Raw genomic sequence first — 18,173 nt, forward strand, 5'->3', positions numbered from 1 at the left:
GGAAAGATAAGAGAAAGACACAGAAAGGCTGAGTATATTGTACAAATTAAAATAAATATTTTAATACCTCTACTAAACAAATAAATGAAGCAGATACCTTTTATTCTTTACATGAAATTAAATTCTAGAGTGGATTTTTTCAAATTATTTAGGGTATTCCAGACTGCATGAAACTTTTTCCCTTCTTAGACCAATATAGAAAATGAATTATGCAAACAACTGAATGTTTTCCGGAGTGTAGATCTACCAATCTGAATTGAGATCTGCTGTCGGATTAAAGAAGACACTCATGAAAGAAAGTTTTGACACTGAAAATGCCATTTCTTGAGAGTTTGCATTTTTTTATATCATGATAACACATCTTTGTTTAAACAATTTTTTTTTTTTTTAAATTCTGGGTTTTCTTTTAGTGGTGTTATGTTGAACCAAAAGTGATAGTCATCCTATAAGTATAGTACAGGTGAATCAAGAAATGTCATCGTAAGTGGAAGAACTTCATGTTTTCCGAAAATGAGGAAGCCACTCCCAACACTCCCTCCACCCCCTCACCTCCCCTAGTATTATTAGATCGTAAATACTATTGTGAACTTAGCAAGAAATATTCTTACATCAATGTTAAAATAAATATGTACAGCTGGAATTTACAAGGGTTGGTATTGTTTCCTAATGTCATTGTGTTTGCTACAATTTGTCATATTTTGCTTTGATTTTTGACTGATATGTGTGTGCAGAGCAATTCCCATGCCTCCGTTATGTACCAAGAGGATAGGTGAGAGAAATTATATTCAGCAACTCGAAAGGGTGTTGTTATCCTAAGTCTTTATCATCTGAATGTTTCTTGGAAGGGTAGGGTTAAAAGGGTTTGTGTAGATGTTTACTGTAAGTATTTTTCTGATCTCCTGTCAGTGTGTCTGAGGTGCTGTGTCAGCCGTAACAGAAGATGCTATACAGAGTGCATAAGACTACTAATAAGCTGAAAATGAAAGCATTTTGGAAATAATTCTTTTATTCTGACAGGACCATTTCAAAGGAGCTGAAAAATGCATTTTCTGAAACATCTAGTGGATGTTTAGTAAAATAATAATATGCTTTAAGCAGGAAATGATAGAAGGGTGAGAAAAGTTGAGACCAAAAGCCAGAAGTGTGGGAAGAGCTATTTTCTCTGCGATTATTTCCTGAAACTCATTTTAGAGTCAATGGGTTTATTTGCCAACAAACTGCATAGAACTAGTAGTTTGCTGCTACGAAATAGTTTTAAACGTTTGCTAAAGTAATAATCAGAAGAGCACTTGAGCAGTATGATGAAATTGTCTTTTTTGGATGTTGGCTGCATAACTTAATACATGTCTTATACTCTGACTGGAGAGACTAGCCCCGTCATTGCTCAGGAATGCAGCCATTTTGTGAGAAATGACGTTGAACACTCTAGATACTATTTTTAACTGAGTTCTTTGAGATAAAGTTTATAAACTACTTAATAAACTCAATTGTGAATAATTTCATAACTATGTGAGTTTTTTAGATGTATCTTTTAGTTGGTAACTCTTAGGGTCTGTTGAAACTGTAAGCTTAACTCTGAAATTCAACACTGAGCTCTAAAATGAAAATCTAGGAAGAGTGTCAAATTCTAGAATTCCCTTTTCTGATTTAGCAGAATTCTGCATCGTCAGTCTTCGATAGGGTCTGGGTTGGTTATACCATGAAGGCAGGCTTCTTTTTTCTTGGTATCATGCTTCTTCGGATGCAAGTTTCCTGAGTGATAGTCTTCGTTTGCTTTGCTTCAGATAATTACCAATTATCAGGGCATAGCTTTGATCTTGTAACTCAATTCAATATTGTAGAAGAGGTGAAAAAAGAAACTATATGAAGCTGACGTAACTGCTTGGTTCTTCTTGCTATACATTCTGGTTTGGAGGTTGGGAGATGTGGGAGTGGAAAGAGGTGTGTCTAAAATATTAAAGTTCTTGTTTCAGCATTAACAGGAAGTATCATATTAAATGACCGAGACCAGCTTTGGAGCTATGTCAAGTAGTTTTGTTTTGGAATGAGTTTGATGCGAGTCACAGAAATACAAATCTTTGTTAGAGTGCTCGTAGGCATGGATAATAGGAACACTGTAAGATGCATCTGAAATTGAGAATTTCTGTATAATTTCCTATTTCTTCCATATAGTTTGTCTAGTTTCCCTGTACTTAAAGATCAGATAAGTATTATTTTTTCTGCATTTTAAAATGTTAGTTAGTATTTACATTTCATAAAGATGAAATAGCTCTTTTTGTTTAGTTTTTGAAAGAAAATAGTCATTGACTAGAGTATGAACTCGGTTTTTGCTGCTAGCATCATAAATTTTCTAAGCATACTGGTTTTCTTGCAATGTTAGCGTTACCAGTGACTTCTCTTTTGGGCTGTTAAAGATGAATTAGAAAGCGCTAAGTGGGAATTTCAAAAATAAATGTAGAAGAAACAGCAAGTATTATACCATCCTGAGGAATGGTTGGTGGGATTTTGAATTGAGGTAGTGATGATCTCTTTTGAAGTCCTTATTTCTTTTCTCTTAATGATTAAGTCATGAAGACTGGAGCTTTCTTACAATGTGAAATGAATTCCATTTCCAATACAGGTTCCCAGTGCTCTGCTGTGGGAACTTCATGAAAAGCAGTACCATCTAGTTGCATTAGATATTGAGAGGAGAGACTAGAAGAGATAACATACCGTTTGGAAAGGTAGACCTATATGGTCATCTATTAGAAGATAAGTGCTCAGACATCCAGTGATTTTGTTTTTCTTATCTGTGAGAAAGTGCTCTCTGTGCGGCTTTGGTTTAAGGGAGGTCCGTTTCACTTGCTGATGATTTTTTTTTTCATTACTACTTTATCCTTATAAGAAGAAGCAATTAAAAATGGGTCGTGGTCATAGCTTAAATATAAATGTTCTTATGGTATGAATGTCTCCATGAACTGATGGATAAGATAGGAAATTAGTCTTAAAACAAGATGATTGGGTAATAAGTCTAATTGTAAACTTTTATTACAAATATAAATTCTGTAAAGAATAGAACCTGGAATGCTCATATATTTATTATAAGATAATTGTTATCTGCTAAAATGGCTTTTAGGCATTCCTTAACAATAAAATCAGTCAGTCGTCTTTCTACTTCGTCACTGCTAGTGAATGGAAGATGGAGAACAGTCGTGTTTTATAACAGGCCTGTAGTGTATTATTCATAACAAGCACACATACATGTATGTATATATGCAAATATATATGTATATAGGGAGATATATATCATTATTGAGTTGAAAAATCAAGACAATTGAAAATATACCAAAGGAAATTATTGCATTGTAGCTTCTGACTGAATGTCAAGGTACTTCATTTCTCTGTCTGTATTACTTAGTACTTTGTTTTGTCATGAGTTTTTGTTTAGGCTGTGGACAGTGGGAGTTACCGTTTGCAGGAGAAGATGTAGAGGGCAGATGAAAGAAAGGAAAAGGAAACAGAATGAGAGACACAGGAAACCAAAGGATAAGTGAGATAGGGCAAGGAAGAGGAAGTAGAAAGCAGATGATAAATTAAATGGAAAGGACAGTAGGTAATATTCAGAGAAAAGGGGATAAAAATATTTTAGCTTCAGCAACAAAGGTAAATGCGCTGTGTCCTCTGGAAGGGACTATTTCTGGCACTGATACAAGGATATTGGAGGACATGCCTGTGCTGTGTACTGTCAGCTGGTAGACAAACTCATGGCAGATTACAATAGTTAAAATGAATTAGGTCGGGTATGGAGAACTGTCTAGCCAGAGCAGCATGGATGCTCTGTGGTCGTCTTTATCCTGCCAAGATTGGTTTGTCTGTGTTGTAATGAGTAGGGAGCAGTCTGTTCAATTTTTCATAACAGCCTTGTTACCAAAGCACTTGAACACTTAATATGATAATGGAGTTTATAATTTTCATCCTTATTTCTCATGATCCGGACCTTAAAATTGGATACTACTTTTCCAGTTTGTTGTTTTTAGTAACATGATTGTTTGCATGTAACACAAATTAAAACAATGAAATTTTAGAGGATAATGTTTTGTCTCTTTTGTTTCATTTTTTTCTTTACACACTAAAAAAATTAATTCCTTGGTTGTTTCTAAAAGAAATCAGTTCAAGAGATGGTTGAGATAAGCATTACTGCATGTTGTTTCTCAAGCTAAAATCTATTGGGTTTTACGTGATGTAGTATTTACAAAAAATAGGCAATTTATTTTATTATTCAAAAGTTTTTTTTGTTTAAAGGCTAAAAATATTTAAAATGCTAGTTTCTACTTAATGTGCAATGCATTTTTTCCCTTTTAAAGGCTGGATAACACCTTAGAGGAAATTATATTTAAGCTGGTGCCTGGACTTCGAGAACGTAAGTTTCTGACTTGGTTTTGGGTATCTGGATTGATTCTGGGAATGTGGCTATTTCTGATGATATACCTGTAGTATTGATTTAAAAATTCATAGTATGTTTTTTGATGTTAACTAGAGGAACTGCAGCGAGAGATCGAATTTTGGAAGAAAAACAAACCTCAAGAAAATGGACAAGGTGATGATTTTTTTTCCCTCTCATCTAAATGTTAAGTAACATTGCTCATTAAGCCCTGTTTTTTCAAACATTTGTGCATGTACATGTTTTTTTACTGAATTTGAAGATATTACAGAAATTCATAACAAATCTATGTAAATTTCATCTGGGCCTTCGTGTACTGCTGCTTATCTTTTAACCAGTTGTTTTACAATCACTAGCTGTTTTACCATTATTTTTATTTGCATTTCCCTAAGCTCTCACTTTCACCACTGATGTGATTTTCTACTTGAATTTTAAATTTTTTTAATATAGCAAGATGCAGAACTGCTTGAGTTTTTTTACAGATTATTTTCTGTCACTGAATTTCACCAGCTGTTAAGTAGGAGGCTGTCAAGAATTAGTTATGACAAGTAGTAAAACAGTTTTCCACACATGCTAAACAATTGTTTTATGTAGATTCCAAAATGTTTTTTCCTTTTTCGCTTTCTTTTTTTTTTTTTTTGTAGTTGACCTATGAACTTTGAGAGCTCAGTATTGAGATGCTAAATGAGGACTATATCCAACTGTTCTTATGCCCCTTTAATTTGGTATTAAGGTTTTGATACCATAGCCTATCTGATTTGGGCATTTTCAAGTCTCTTGGAAAGGCTCTGCTAAGCTCAAGAAATGACTATTTTTACTAAAGGATCACTGTCAAGTAAATGTCTTGCAATACTCTTCTGCACTTAGTTGTTTATAATAGCTTCTTTTCAACTTCATAGCATTTCATTTTCTTTCTCGCTAGTTTTGTTGATTCGCATTTGACATTCATTATAAGGGACAAGGTTCTTTGTTATATAATCGAAGAGCTACAGGACAGTTTCACAGAATCACAGAATGGTAGGGGTTGGAAGGGACCTCTGTGGGTCATCTAGTCCAACCCCCCTGCCGAAGCAGGGTCACCTACAGCAGGCTGCACAGGAACTTGCCCAGGCGGGTCTTGAATATCTCCAGAGAAGGAGACTCCACAACCTCCCTGGGCAGCCTGTTCCAGTGCTCCGTCACCCTCAGAGGGAAGAAGTTCTTCCTCATGTTCAGACGGAACTTCCTGTGCCTCGGTTTGTGCCTGTTGCCCCTTGTCCTGTCGCTGGGCACCACTGAAAAGAGTTTGGCCCCATCCTCCTGAAACCTACCCTTGAGTTTAGATTAAATTATATTAGTTTACTGCAACATACTGTGCAGTGTACACCTATTCAGTTTTTAAAATACTTAGAAAATATTTTTATGAAATATAGACATTGTTGACTTTTTAGAAAATTATTTGCTGCTATATACGTAGATAGAAAAAAATAACATATAATTTGCAAATTTGTAGAATGTGACTCACTTCTAACCAATTTATTCTTCTGGTTCTTGCCTTTCTCCCATATTTTGATAGTAAATCTAATGGAGATCAGTTACTAAGTGGAATGAGTGACTGGATTGTTTTGTGAATCAGAGGAAGGCTCCGACTCTAAAAATACACTTTTAAGTAGATACAGATGTATTCAGCTCTGTTAGTTACTGTATCCTTGGGCTATGGAAATTTGAAAGTTGTGATAACTCATTGAGACAAATCATGAGCATTTAAATTATTTTCTGCCATAAACAAACATTTAGAATCTTGCATGAGAATAAATAATTTGGTGAGAGTAATTTCAGTAAGAAGGGACTGTTTCAGTTGTCAATACCATGCCCTGCAATCACATGGTTGGTCTAGTTTAAAAGAGTCTATCAGTTATGTCCTGTACTAGAGGTCACAACACAGTTCCCAACCTTAGCATCTAAGATCTGTTAAAAAAAAAAAATCTCAGGACTTAGAATTTTCATATATCAGAAGAAAAAAACCCCAAACAACAAGTCCTATCTCAGATATTGGCGTCTCCCTAGGAGAGTGGTTGCTACAGAGAATTCATGGATGATGGTAGGAAACATACTGTGGTACTGAGAAAAACATCTTTATTGGTCCTATCCAGTCTGAACTGGAGAAGGAAGAGGGCAAACGGCTTTACATTGACTCACTCTGGCAGTCAGTTTTACATTGAATATCTGAGAAAATCACAGCAAGGAGACAATTTTCAAAGTTTGCAAGAAGGATGAGAAGAAAAATGAGACACCAAGTTATGTCTTAAGGAGAGGGATGGAGGTGTGTCGGGTGTTGGCTTGTTTTGTGTGTCTTCTGTTCGTGGCTTGGTGCTTTTGACTTGGAGAACACAAAGTCCATTTTGATGAGATGAAAATTTCTTTTTTTTCCATTTTTCTTTTTTTTCTTTAACTTCTGTCATATTGAACTTTAATAACATGCCACTAATGGACCATCACATTGATTTCTGGAGGCTGCCTGTACAAACATCATTAATTCTAATATCTACAAGGATTTTTTTTAGTAAATAGTCTTGTGTCATTTACATGGAGGAGCATTTGAATTTCAGTCAGGGCATCTTGAAAGATGCGACATTTTTTTGTGTTTGTACCTGTTTCTGGAATGATTTTATCATTGGAAATTTGCTAATTTCCCTAGTTCTGTAGTTGGTTTGCCTTTCAAGACTTTTCAAACTGCATAACTAAATCTTCCTCCATTACTCAGCAGTGATAACTGTTGAAACTTGTGGATGCTTTTGCATTGCTGAGGAGTCTGCGGATCAGAGGCAGATGCTCCTCAGACAAATGCTTGTGACAGGTAGACTGCACCTGCTTGGTTAAGAGTGTTTTCTTCCTGGATTTTCGCAGAAAGGAAAAAAATAATCTGTAGTTTGATACTGTAAATTATGTTCATAGCAAGATGATAGGAACAAAATGTATGTATCATACGCATTGAACTAAGTGTGTCAATAGCTAGTAGGGACTTGTGGACAAATTTTTTTTTAATTCTAAAATACTTCAAAATTGTTGGAAAGAAAAGCAATGAATGTAGCTTAAAACTCATCTTGAATATGTAAACTGAATCAAGTAAAATAGTTACTGTGGTTAGAAGCTTAGGCATAGCTTGATATTTGTTAAAGTTTTCATTCTGTCTTCTCATCTTAACTCTTCTAAATGACATTAAAAGTTTGTGGTGGATGCAGGAAAACCGCAGAGTTTGATCTGCAAGTTTCTCAAGAACTACAGAGGTAGCCTATTCAAGTTACTTGTGATAATGTTTTGTTCCAACAGAGAGCAGCCTTTGTTTTAATTCAATACAAATACGTTGGGGATACGGGAAAAAATCATTACAACAAACTTATATAATAGGGTTATTGTATACTGTATTCCAGATCTCCATTTTGTGGTTCACTGTATGGCTATTATTTACATACGTTGCGGCCTTACCTAGATGTACTTGCTAGTCTTAGGATTTGAGTGTTCAACTATGCTAAACTTTTGAAAATTGTAGGAAGATGGTACCTTTTCTGAAGACTTAGATTTTTAAACCAGGAATCAGTAGAACATGTAACAGCATCAGGGAAGAGAGCTAACGCAGTATATATGATTGTATAGGATATTTGTGCTCTGATAGATGTTACTTAGTCCAGGTCAAAAGTGGATGAAAGTTACGTTTCATCTTCCCTTAGTTTACTTCATGCTAATGTTTCAGGAACTTGTCTCCACTGGGTTATTGTGCCAGACAGTTAATATGAATCGATTACCCATGTTGCTTTGTTATACAAGAGTTGGGATTAGTTATTCCACTGTTTATTTAAAAGCAATATTATTTGGCAGTGAACTGCCATACCATAGAGTAGGTTTGCATGGCTGAGTGATCTTGATGCATGCGCAGTTGCAGGTTTTTATCACTGGACAAAAACAGACGTAGACAGCTATAACCATTAGTGGTCCATCAGTCTAATTATTTTGTCACACAGAAATCAGTTGTTTGCATATTACGTTAACATTTCAATAGTAAAACTTTATTTTCAGAGATTTGTAAATTGATCAGGTTAAGAATACACTGAAATAAAATTGTGTACAGTTAGTTTGAAGAAAAAATATGCTCTTGAAAATGAAGTATTACTCTAAAAATGTGTTTATTGCTACTATGACTTTTAATTATTTTACACTTAAATAATATGATCTTCATATTTTACAGAGGAAAGCCCAAAAGCTGAGAAACCAAAAGTAGATGAGGAGTGTGATGAAAATGAAGAAGATAAAGACTATCACAGGAGTGACCCACAGATTGCTATCTGCCTTGACTGTTTACGCAACAATGGGCAGTCAGGAGATAATGTAGTCAAAGTAAGTAATGAAGAGAATCCGTGCTGCTGCTGTTGTTGGCAGAATAGCATCTTACAGGAACCACATAATTTTATAACCATTAACAGTAAATTTTAATGTGCTAACCTTTCTCCAATTCCATGCTTATTTAGTCCTTTTGTTTCAAACATTTCAATGCATCTTGGAATTTTGTAAAAAATACAATTCCATTTAGAAATCCATCTGTGACAATGGATTTTTTTTTTAATGGATTATAGTTTTGTAGTCTACAGCCTTGATGGTATATGACTGCATTACAGAACAGATTACACCATACTACAGAGGTACTTAAAAAGCTAGCTGTAGGTGAGCTGCCTCACACTTTCGGGATTGCTCTCTTACCGTGCCAGCATGAAGCTGCATTTCAGATATGTTGTGCACTGGATGACTGGGATCCAGATCTTGTGAGCTGTAAACCTGGTTCTGACACTGATGTCTCGTCTGTGGCCTTGGGCAGGTCACTTCCATTTGTAAAATGTGTCGGGTAATACCTACTAACTGCAGTTTTAAGAATTAGGGATGTTTGATTTCTGTTCCTGAAGGGAATATTACCTAATGGTATCGGGGCTAGAAGAAAGTGTTTAGAAATGCTTTCAGATTTTAATAAGGTTTTATTGAATTTCAAAGAAAAGAGTTAAAAAAATATTAAAAATTTGTTTGATTAAACACTAATATTTTCTGTGTCTATGTTACAAGTATAATTTTGGAAGTTCTTACACAGTAAGAAAGTTTTGATTGAACAAGAAAACATATGTATGTGTTATCACTGTCTGTTTATGCTATGTAGACTAAGAAATCTGTATCTCCATCACCATGTAGGAGACTCAGGTTTCCAGCTTTCTTGTTGAATCAAAATTATTAGGTTCTGGTTCACAGAATGTGGGATAATAGATCATGCCTCAGGTTTGTAGCTTTCCTGTATTTTACTTAGATTATTTGAGGATATTTTTACTTCCTTTTTTCTCTCAAGAAGTGAAGAAATTTAACATCTGTTTGACTCCCAATGTTACTAACACAGATGCTTAAAATATTTTAAGTTCTTTGGGAGCTTTTGATGGTTTTGGTGGGGTATTTTTTCCCTTTCTTCCCTTCTGTATCTTTTGGAAATTGCTTTAGAACCAGAAATGGGTCAAATGAACTTGTCATCTTGTAAAGTTTGCAAAACTGTGAGCAAAAATGAACTTATGGTGTCATTATGAATTGGAAGACAGTGCAGTAAAATTGGTTACTGGTTGAAAAAAAAAAAATCGATTACAGTTGTTCTTGTACTAAAGAGTGCCTACATGCTGCAAAATTTCTAACATGTTTTTTCTGTCTTGTTGCTGTTGCTTTAGGGCTTAATGAAGAAATTTATCCGCTGTTCTACTCGAGTGACCGTGGGAACTATCAAAAAGTTTCTCAGCTTAAAATTAAAACTTCCAAGTTCATATGAGGTACATTTGAAAGAATGATACTTGTATTTTTATTTCCCTGCAAAGTATTAGGTTTTTATTTAATTTAATCATATTTGAACTTGAGGAATATTTTTTTTTTTAGCTCAGTCATTAAGTACTGTTCAATATTCCAAGTTATATTTTCTGCCCTTAAATGAGAAGTGATCATTTTATCACAGTGACTAAAGTTCCTAATCAAGGTACTCTTACAACTCTAGTAACTTCAGTTTGTTGCTTGCCTGTGAAAGAACAGATACGTTAGCTTTGGATATTTTTATGTAAAAAAAATAAATGCTTTCTCTTTCCATGTGGCTAAGAAAAAAGTCTCTTCATGCAGTTTTGGGCTGGTAGCTACTCGGAAAAAGGAGACCTCAATGAGACTTACGCAAAATTTACTCTGCGATTTCCTTTTCTTTAGATGTAAGAAACTATCCAGTAATTATGAAGAAATGAGGAGCCATAACATTTGAATCTTTCAAAATGCAGATACTTTTTTTTCTGCATTCTCTGGAATTAGGTGGAATTTGATGGAGAGAGGGTCTTTGCTGCATGAGTGATTTGACCTTGGCCAAGACTGTTCTCTGAGAGGGATTTCCTAACGTGGTAGAAGTTGTGATGCCGGGAGGAGCTGGGAAGCGTGAGACTCCTGCCTCTTCTTCCCGTCATCCCAGGGATACAGGAATTTTGTCCTCAGCACAGACCATTTCTTCTCTCACAGAAGTCAATGACTCTACGACCTGGAGGCTGCCTTTAGCACAAATGGCAGCATCCCAGCTTTGGTCAGACGTAGTGCTGAGTTAGGTTTGGTGCACAGGTTATTGCAGAGCTATATGCCGGACGTTGCCAGAGTATTGTGGCATGCTGACCAGCCGTTTTGGTGTAATTTGGTTTTGTTAATATGTTAATTTAATCTGTCTCTGGCACCTTAATGGCCTGTGTTATATAGTATCTGCTTACTTCAAAATTTTGACATTTTTTCCCCTAAAAACCAGGAAAATATTACGGCTACAGTAGTGAAAGAATTGTCAAACATTTTCAGTGGAGGACAGAAGTAAGATGCTATAATACAGATTAAAACAGTCTTTTTTCACAGTAAGATCATTACTTTTCTTTTTATTTTGCCTTCAGTTAATGAAGAATCATGTTTGTATACTTAGAAGTGCATTTTCCTTGTAATTTATAGTTATTTTAAAACTAATATTTTTTAAATTATGATTTATTTTTAAAAATGAAAATTACAGTACTTCTGTTTTGTATCTTTGGATTTGAAAGAGCATTGAAATAGCAAGAAGGCCTTCAAAATACAGCACAAAGCTTTCTCTTCAAACAGATACTGTGTAGTATTGATAAATATAGGGAGTGTTTGTCTGCTAGTGATTTCCTACCTGGTTTAGCAGACTTTCTTCTGTGCACACCTTAACTGAAAACACAAAAGTGAAAAAATAAAGTGCAATAGTAGTGTAAAAAATACCACATTGTCAGCATGTTGTGTTTATCGAGGCTTAATATATATGTTGGATGGATTTATTGTATAATGACAGGAGTTGAGAGATTAACTCTCAGAGATTCACTTAGGAGTTCATTTAGACATTAAAATTTTTGTCTTACTGTTTTTTCTGTTGTGTTTTAAGCTGGATGTACTATGCAATGGAGAAATCATGGGGAAGGATCATACTATGGAATTCATCTATATGACAAGATGGAGACTAAGAGGCGAAAACGTAAATCCTGTCACACTGTTAATAAATGATGTTTCGGTATATTTATTATAGAGAGTATACATGGTTTCACAGCTTGGTCCAAAAAATATTCTGTGACCCTTCAAAAAAACGCTCTTTAAAAATGCATTTTGCATGTTTTCTGGATTTCTTAGGTTAAACCCTATGAGTGAAACCCTGCAGCACGTATATTGTGTAGATTCTGAAACTTTAAAATAGTAGGTATACAAAGTTTACATGCAGGTTCTGCTCTGAGTTTTAAGTCAAGTATCTGAAAGCCCAAGCACATGTTCTTTTTCTGCAAATTTGCCTTGGAGTTACAGTAGGTGGGGAATCTTCATACAGCAGTTCTTTATTAAGAATCTGTTTTATTCAGTCAGTAAACTGAAAATGACACTGAAAAATTATTGGTGAAATTTAATTGTTTTATTACTGTTTCTGTCAATACTACACCCATTTTTTTTTTAGATGTGCTGTATAACACTGACATCCAGATAACAGCTAAATGGGTTTTCTTTGCTGCATGTGTATATTATAGAATCACAATATTTAACTTATTAAAAGACATTTCTTTCAGGTCTGATATTCAGTTTGATATAGTAGCCCTTATATTGCCTTGTATATTTTTTTTTTTGTTACAAGTCATATCCCCATTTCTCTTCTTTCTTTTATACATTTATACAAACACAAACAGTTTGTGTGTGGCTGTTGATTGTTCTTCACTCTTTATTGCTTTGTAGTATATGCAGATTTGTTGCCTGTCACTACCAGTGGAGGCTGTATTGGAATGCAGCTAAGGTTAAGCGCTTAACATGCTAATGTACTGATCTGTAGAAAATTACAAACTTTCTGGTTGTTTTTTTGTTTGTTTTTTTTTAAACTTCCTAGCACTCAGATTAAAAAGCAGTGGGGCATGGACAGAGAAGACAGAGGATTAAGCACGCTGTGAAGTTAACAGTTCACAAGTTTCTTAGTTTTACCTTAATCTGAAGGAGGAGGAAACGATTTTAATAGGAATTAGGGGAGTTTGTGTATATAGACAAGTATTCATTAAATCTGAAGTAATATTGCACTGAATTTTGATGATTGCTGAAACCCCAGTATTGCACCAATAATCGCAGAATCATAGAATGGTAAGGGTTGGAAAGGACCTTAAAGATCATCTGGTTCCAACCCCCCTGCCATGAGCAGGGACATCTTCCACTAGACCAGGATGCTTAGAGCTCCATCCAACCTGGCCTTGAACACTTCCAGGGAGGGGGCATCCACAGCTGCTCTGGGCAACCTGTTCCAGTGCCTCACCACCCTCATGGTGAAGAATTTCTTCCTAATATCCAATCTAAATCTGCCCTCTTTTAGTTTAGAGTCGTTCGCTCTTGACCTATCACTACACACCCTTGTGAAAAGTCCCTCTCCATCCTTCCTGTAGGCCCCCTTCAGGTACTGAAAGGCTGCTTTAAGGTCCCCCCCGAGCCTTCTCTTCTCCAGGCTGAACAGCACCAGTTCCCTCAGCCTGTCCTCACAGGAGAGGCACTTCAGCCCTCTGATCATCTTCGTGGCCTTCCTCTGGACCTGCTCCAACACATCCATGTCCTTCTTATGTTGGGGGCTCCAGAGCTGGACACGGGACTCCAGGTGGGGTCTCATGAGAGCGAGTAGAGGGGCAGAATCACCTCTCTCGATCTGCTGGCCATGCTTCTTTTGATGCAGCCCAGGACACAGTTTGCTTTCTGGGCTGCAAGCACACATTGCTGGCTCATGTTGAGCTTCTCATCCACCAGTACCCCCAAGCCCTTCTCCTCAGGGCTGCTCTGCAGCCATTCTCCGCCCAGCCTGTACTTGTGTCTGGGATTACCCTGACCCACGTGCAGGACCTTGCACTTGGCCTTGTTGAACTTCATGTGGTTCACGCAGACCCACCTCTCCAGCCTGTCAAGGTCCCTCTGAATGGCATCCCTTCCCTGCAGCGTGTCAACCACACCACGCAGCTTGGTGTCGTTGGCAAACTTGCTGAGGGTGCACTCAGTCCTGCTGTCCATGTTGCTGACAAAGATATTAAACAGCACTGGCCCCAGTACCGACCCCTGAGGCACACCACTCATCACTGGTCTCCACCTGGACATCGAGCCGTTGACTGTAACTCTTTGTGTGCATCCATCGAGCCAGTTCCTTATCCAACAAGTGGTCCATCTGTCAAATCCATGTCCTTCCAATTTAGAGTCAAGGACGTCATGCGGGACAGTGTCAAATGCCTTGCACAAGTCCAGGCAGATGATGTCAGTTGTCCGTCCTTTATCCACCAATGCTGTAACCCCATCATAGAAAAGTTGGTCAGGCACGATTTGCCCTTGGTGAAGCCGTGTTGGCTGTCCCCAGTCACCTCCTTGTTATCCGTGTGCCTTAGCATGCTTTCGAGGAGGATCTGCTCCATCATCTTGCCAGGCACAGAGGTGAGGCTGACTGGCCTGTAGTTCCCTGGGTCTTCCTTTTTTCCCTTTTTAAAAATGGGGGTCATGTTGCCCCTTCTCCAGTCAGTGGGGACCTCCCCAGACTGCCACAACCTCTCAAATATGATGGACAGTGGTTTGGCAACTTCATCCGCCAGTTCCTTCAGGACCCGCGGATGCATCTCCTCAGGCCCCATGGGCTTGTGCACCTTCAGGTTCCTTAGGCAGTCTCGAACCTGGTCTTCTCCTACAGTGGGCGGTTCTTCATTCTCCCAGTCCCCGCCTTCTGCAACTTGGGCAGTGTGGCTAGAGCACTTGCTGTTGAAGACTGAGGCAAAAAAGTCGTTCAGCACCTCAGCTTTCTCCATGTCCCAGGTAACCAGGTCTCCAGTTTCCTTCCAGAGAGGGCCCACATTTTCCCTAGTCTGCCTTCTATCACTGACATACCTATAGAAGGCTTTCTTGTTCCCTTTGACATCCCTGGCCAGATTTAATTCTGTCAGGGCTTTAGCTTTCCTAACTTGCTCCCTGGCTACTCAGACGATTTCTGTGTATTTCTCCCAAGCTACCTGTCCTTATTTGCATCCTCTGTAGGCCTCCTTTTTCTGCTTGAGTTTGGCCAGGAGCTCCTTGTTCATCCATGTAGGCCTCCTGGCATTTCTGCCGGACTTCCTCTTGGTCGGGATGCATCGCTCCTGAGCTTGGAGGAGGTGATCCTTGAATACTGACCAGCTTTCCTGGGCCCCTCTTCCCTCTAGGGCTTTATCCCACGGTATTCTACCAAGCAGATCCCTGAGGAGGCCAAAGTCTGCTCTCCTGAAGTCCAGGGTAGCGAGCTTGCTGCGCACCCGCCTCGCTGCCCTAAGGATCGTAAACCCCACCGTTTTGTGGTCACTGCAGCCAAGGCTGCGCTTGACTTTCACATTCCCCACCAGCCCCTCCTTGTTGGTGAGAACAAGGTCCAGCATCGCACCTCTCCTCGTGGGCTCCTCTATCACTTGGAGGAGGAAGTTGTCCTCAGCGCATTCCAGGAACCTCCTGGCTTGCCTGTGCCCTGCTGTGTTGTCCCTCCAACAGATGTCGGGGTGGTTGAAGTCTCCCATGAGGACCAGGGCTTTTGAACGTGAGGCTTCTCCTATCTGCCTATAGAGGGCCTCATCCGCTCGCTCGTCCTGGTCTGGTGGCTTGTAGCAGACTCCCACTGTAATGTTGCCCATCCCTGCCCTGCCTTTAATCTTGACCCATAAGCTCTCTGTGAGCTCCTCATCCATTCCCAGGAGGAGCTCCATGCACTCCAGCTGCTCTTTGACATAGAGGGGGACACCTCCTCCTCGTGTCCCCTGCCTGTCTTTCCTAAAGAGCCTGTATCCTCCCACCCCAATATTCCAGTCATAGGAGCTGTGCCACCACGTCTCCATGATGCCGATGATCTCATAGCCCCGCAGACGTGCGCACATCTCTAGCTCCTCTTGTTTATTCCCCATGCTATGTGCATTTGCACGGAGGTATGTGAGCTGAGCCCCCAGTGAAGCTGCACTGTTGCTGCTACACAGCTCCGTTCCGTAAGGGAGCTTTAAGCAGTGTTTTCTCCAGCACTGACTTGAAACCAGTGGGTGTTTGTTTGGGTTGCCATCTTATATTTTTGTTAGCATCGGCTGTACTATTAGGAAATGTTGAGACAACAACTTTAATGATAATAGAATTCTTTCATGACATTTAATCCTGCAGCCCCTGCCTATAAATGGACTTTTGGCAGCTGCATTGGTTTGGAAGCAATAGTAACTATGATCTTGACAGAAAGGACATTACTTGTGCTGGTTAATTTTTTTCAAAAATCTCAGAAGTATAGTTTTTAACATTAAGTGAATATAAGAATTGACAACTCTTGATTGAATTTGTAAGTGCATTTACATACGCATAGTATAGTCAGGTATGTGTTCATGTTTTCCTTTATGTAGTTTTACATCATTCCTCTGAAATCAGCGATAACAAACTTTAATCTGTAAAAATTGCATTGTGCTTCTGTGATTTTGTTGTCCCTAACTGGTTTAGGTCTTGTTGTAAAACAGAAGTTGCAATCGTAATTAATTGACAGTCTCTTCTTTTGGATGAAGATCAAGTAAATCCATTTTCTCCGTCTTTGGTACTATTCACCATGAGCTTTTACTGGCTCACCTGTGGACCTTACAAGAGGTAGAGTAGTAAAGGGAAAATATCTATTTATTCATTAGAGAAGTCTTTCCAGTTTTAAATAAGTAAATTAACTTTAGGCTTTACATTTGAAAATTTAAAAAAAAAAACAAATGATGAGTGTGTATGTCCAGCTGTGTATGCCTCTTACCTGATCAGAAAATCATCTCCTCCGCAGTTTCGGTGTCAGAACTGCTCATCTTCGCAAGTCTGCTCACAGGATGGCACTTTTTATCAGGTAAGAGGCACTCACGACTGTACATACTACAGTCATTAAGGTCCCGTCACCACTTCAGTTGTAATCCAAGTTGTGGGATTTTTATAATTCCTCACTGCAAAGTGCTAAAACTCTATGAGCAAGGCCTGAGCATTTTCGTTCCTTCAGAGAAAGCTTTACTGAATGAATAAGTAGAATCCAGTCAAAAGGATTAAGGGTTTCTTTTGCTTTACATTAGGCAGTTTATCTTTTTTTTAAAGAGGTGTTATTCTGTAGGCTAGTATCTGCATCAGTCTGGAAGGATTATCCACCTCTTCCTGTCTCATCCTTCTAACTCGTAGCATTGGGCAGTCACTGACAAGGGATCAAAACTGAAGAGTGAATCAAAAGAGGCTGTGTTGGTTTCATCTCTGTATGTCAATTCATGTGTTCTTTTTAATGGAGTAAACCAATGTTACATTTTTCTAATACTGTATTCCTTTCACATCTTTTAAAGTTAGAAATGGAATAATGCCTTATCTCTAGAATATAACAAACCAAAACCTCCAGAACCTGCAAACTGAAGTTGATTTCTGAATTTCACTGATCAATCTGGTTCATACTTACATGAAACAATATTTCTGTTTCCTCATTGAGAATTTTGATGTGAACAAATTTCTAGAAATTACTTTGGAAGTTTGAAATAATATTTTTGCTTGAGCAAAATATTAATCATAAAGCATCACTCCCCACTCTGGATGGGAATGACCTGGCAGTCGTGCCTACCTGAGTAATTAAAATTGTTCCAGCATAGTGCATTTTATTTGTGCAGTGGCTTTGTAATTTTCTTGGCAAAACCACTGAGCTTCACTGATTTACATGGCAATTTCGGTGAGGTGACTGCTCTGTCTCTGCCTGTGCGCTCTTCCAGTGAGAGTTGAGTACTTTTAGAGACAATTTATATAATCAAAGTTAAAAACATGTGAAGTAGCATTTAAATAATATGGTAGTCATATCCTATGCAAAAAAAAAATCAGAAACCAAGTAATTTATGAATATACAAATATGTGTTTGTTATTGCACATGCAGACTACACATAGTGCTCCCTGTCTTCTCTCCTAAATGCTCCTGCTACTGTTAAATTCCTGTTTTCTGCACTCCAGCTTGTAAATACCCAGCAAGTATGATCACATTTAGTTCTGGTGATCATTTCAGTACCATGGCATGGGAAGTTTATTAACCTGTATAGGTCTCTGCAGTAGTATCTTTTTTGGTCACTGAAGTTCATCTCTTATTACATTTGAAGGGTGCGGTAAAATATTTCTGATTTTAATGATACCTTCTGTAATAATTCTTTATAATTCCAAATTTGCAATACAA

General features: G+C 37.9%; 1 protein-coding gene across 3 annotated transcripts in view; it reads left to right on the top strand.

Annotated features, from left to right (window-relative positions):
- Positions 1-18,173, top strand: part of PCGF5 (polycomb group ring finger 5) — a 76,839-nt gene that overhangs the window by 49,658 nt on the left and 9,008 nt on the right. For 2 of the 3 annotated variants that reach the window (XM_075423414.1, XM_075423415.1), the window contains exons 4-9: positions 4,344-4,399; positions 4,517-4,576; positions 8,643-8,791; positions 10,144-10,242; positions 11,874-11,963; positions 16,776-16,835. In XM_075423414.1, the coding sequence (XP_075279529.1) occupies positions 4,344-4,399; positions 4,517-4,576; positions 8,643-8,791; positions 10,144-10,242; positions 11,874-11,963; positions 16,776-16,835 (514 nt within the window). The remainder of the gene's footprint in view (positions 1-4,343; positions 4,400-4,516; positions 4,577-8,642; positions 8,792-10,143; positions 10,243-11,873; positions 11,964-16,775; positions 16,836-18,173) is intronic. The other variant, XM_075423416.1, reaches the window with a different exon arrangement.

The sequence above is a fragment of the Opisthocomus hoazin genome, chromosome 6, assembly GCF_030867145.1.
Source record: "Opisthocomus hoazin isolate bOpiHoa1 chromosome 6, bOpiHoa1.hap1, whole genome shotgun sequence".
Lineage (NCBI taxonomy): Eukaryota > Metazoa > Chordata > Aves > Opisthocomiformes > Opisthocomidae > Opisthocomus > Opisthocomus hoazin.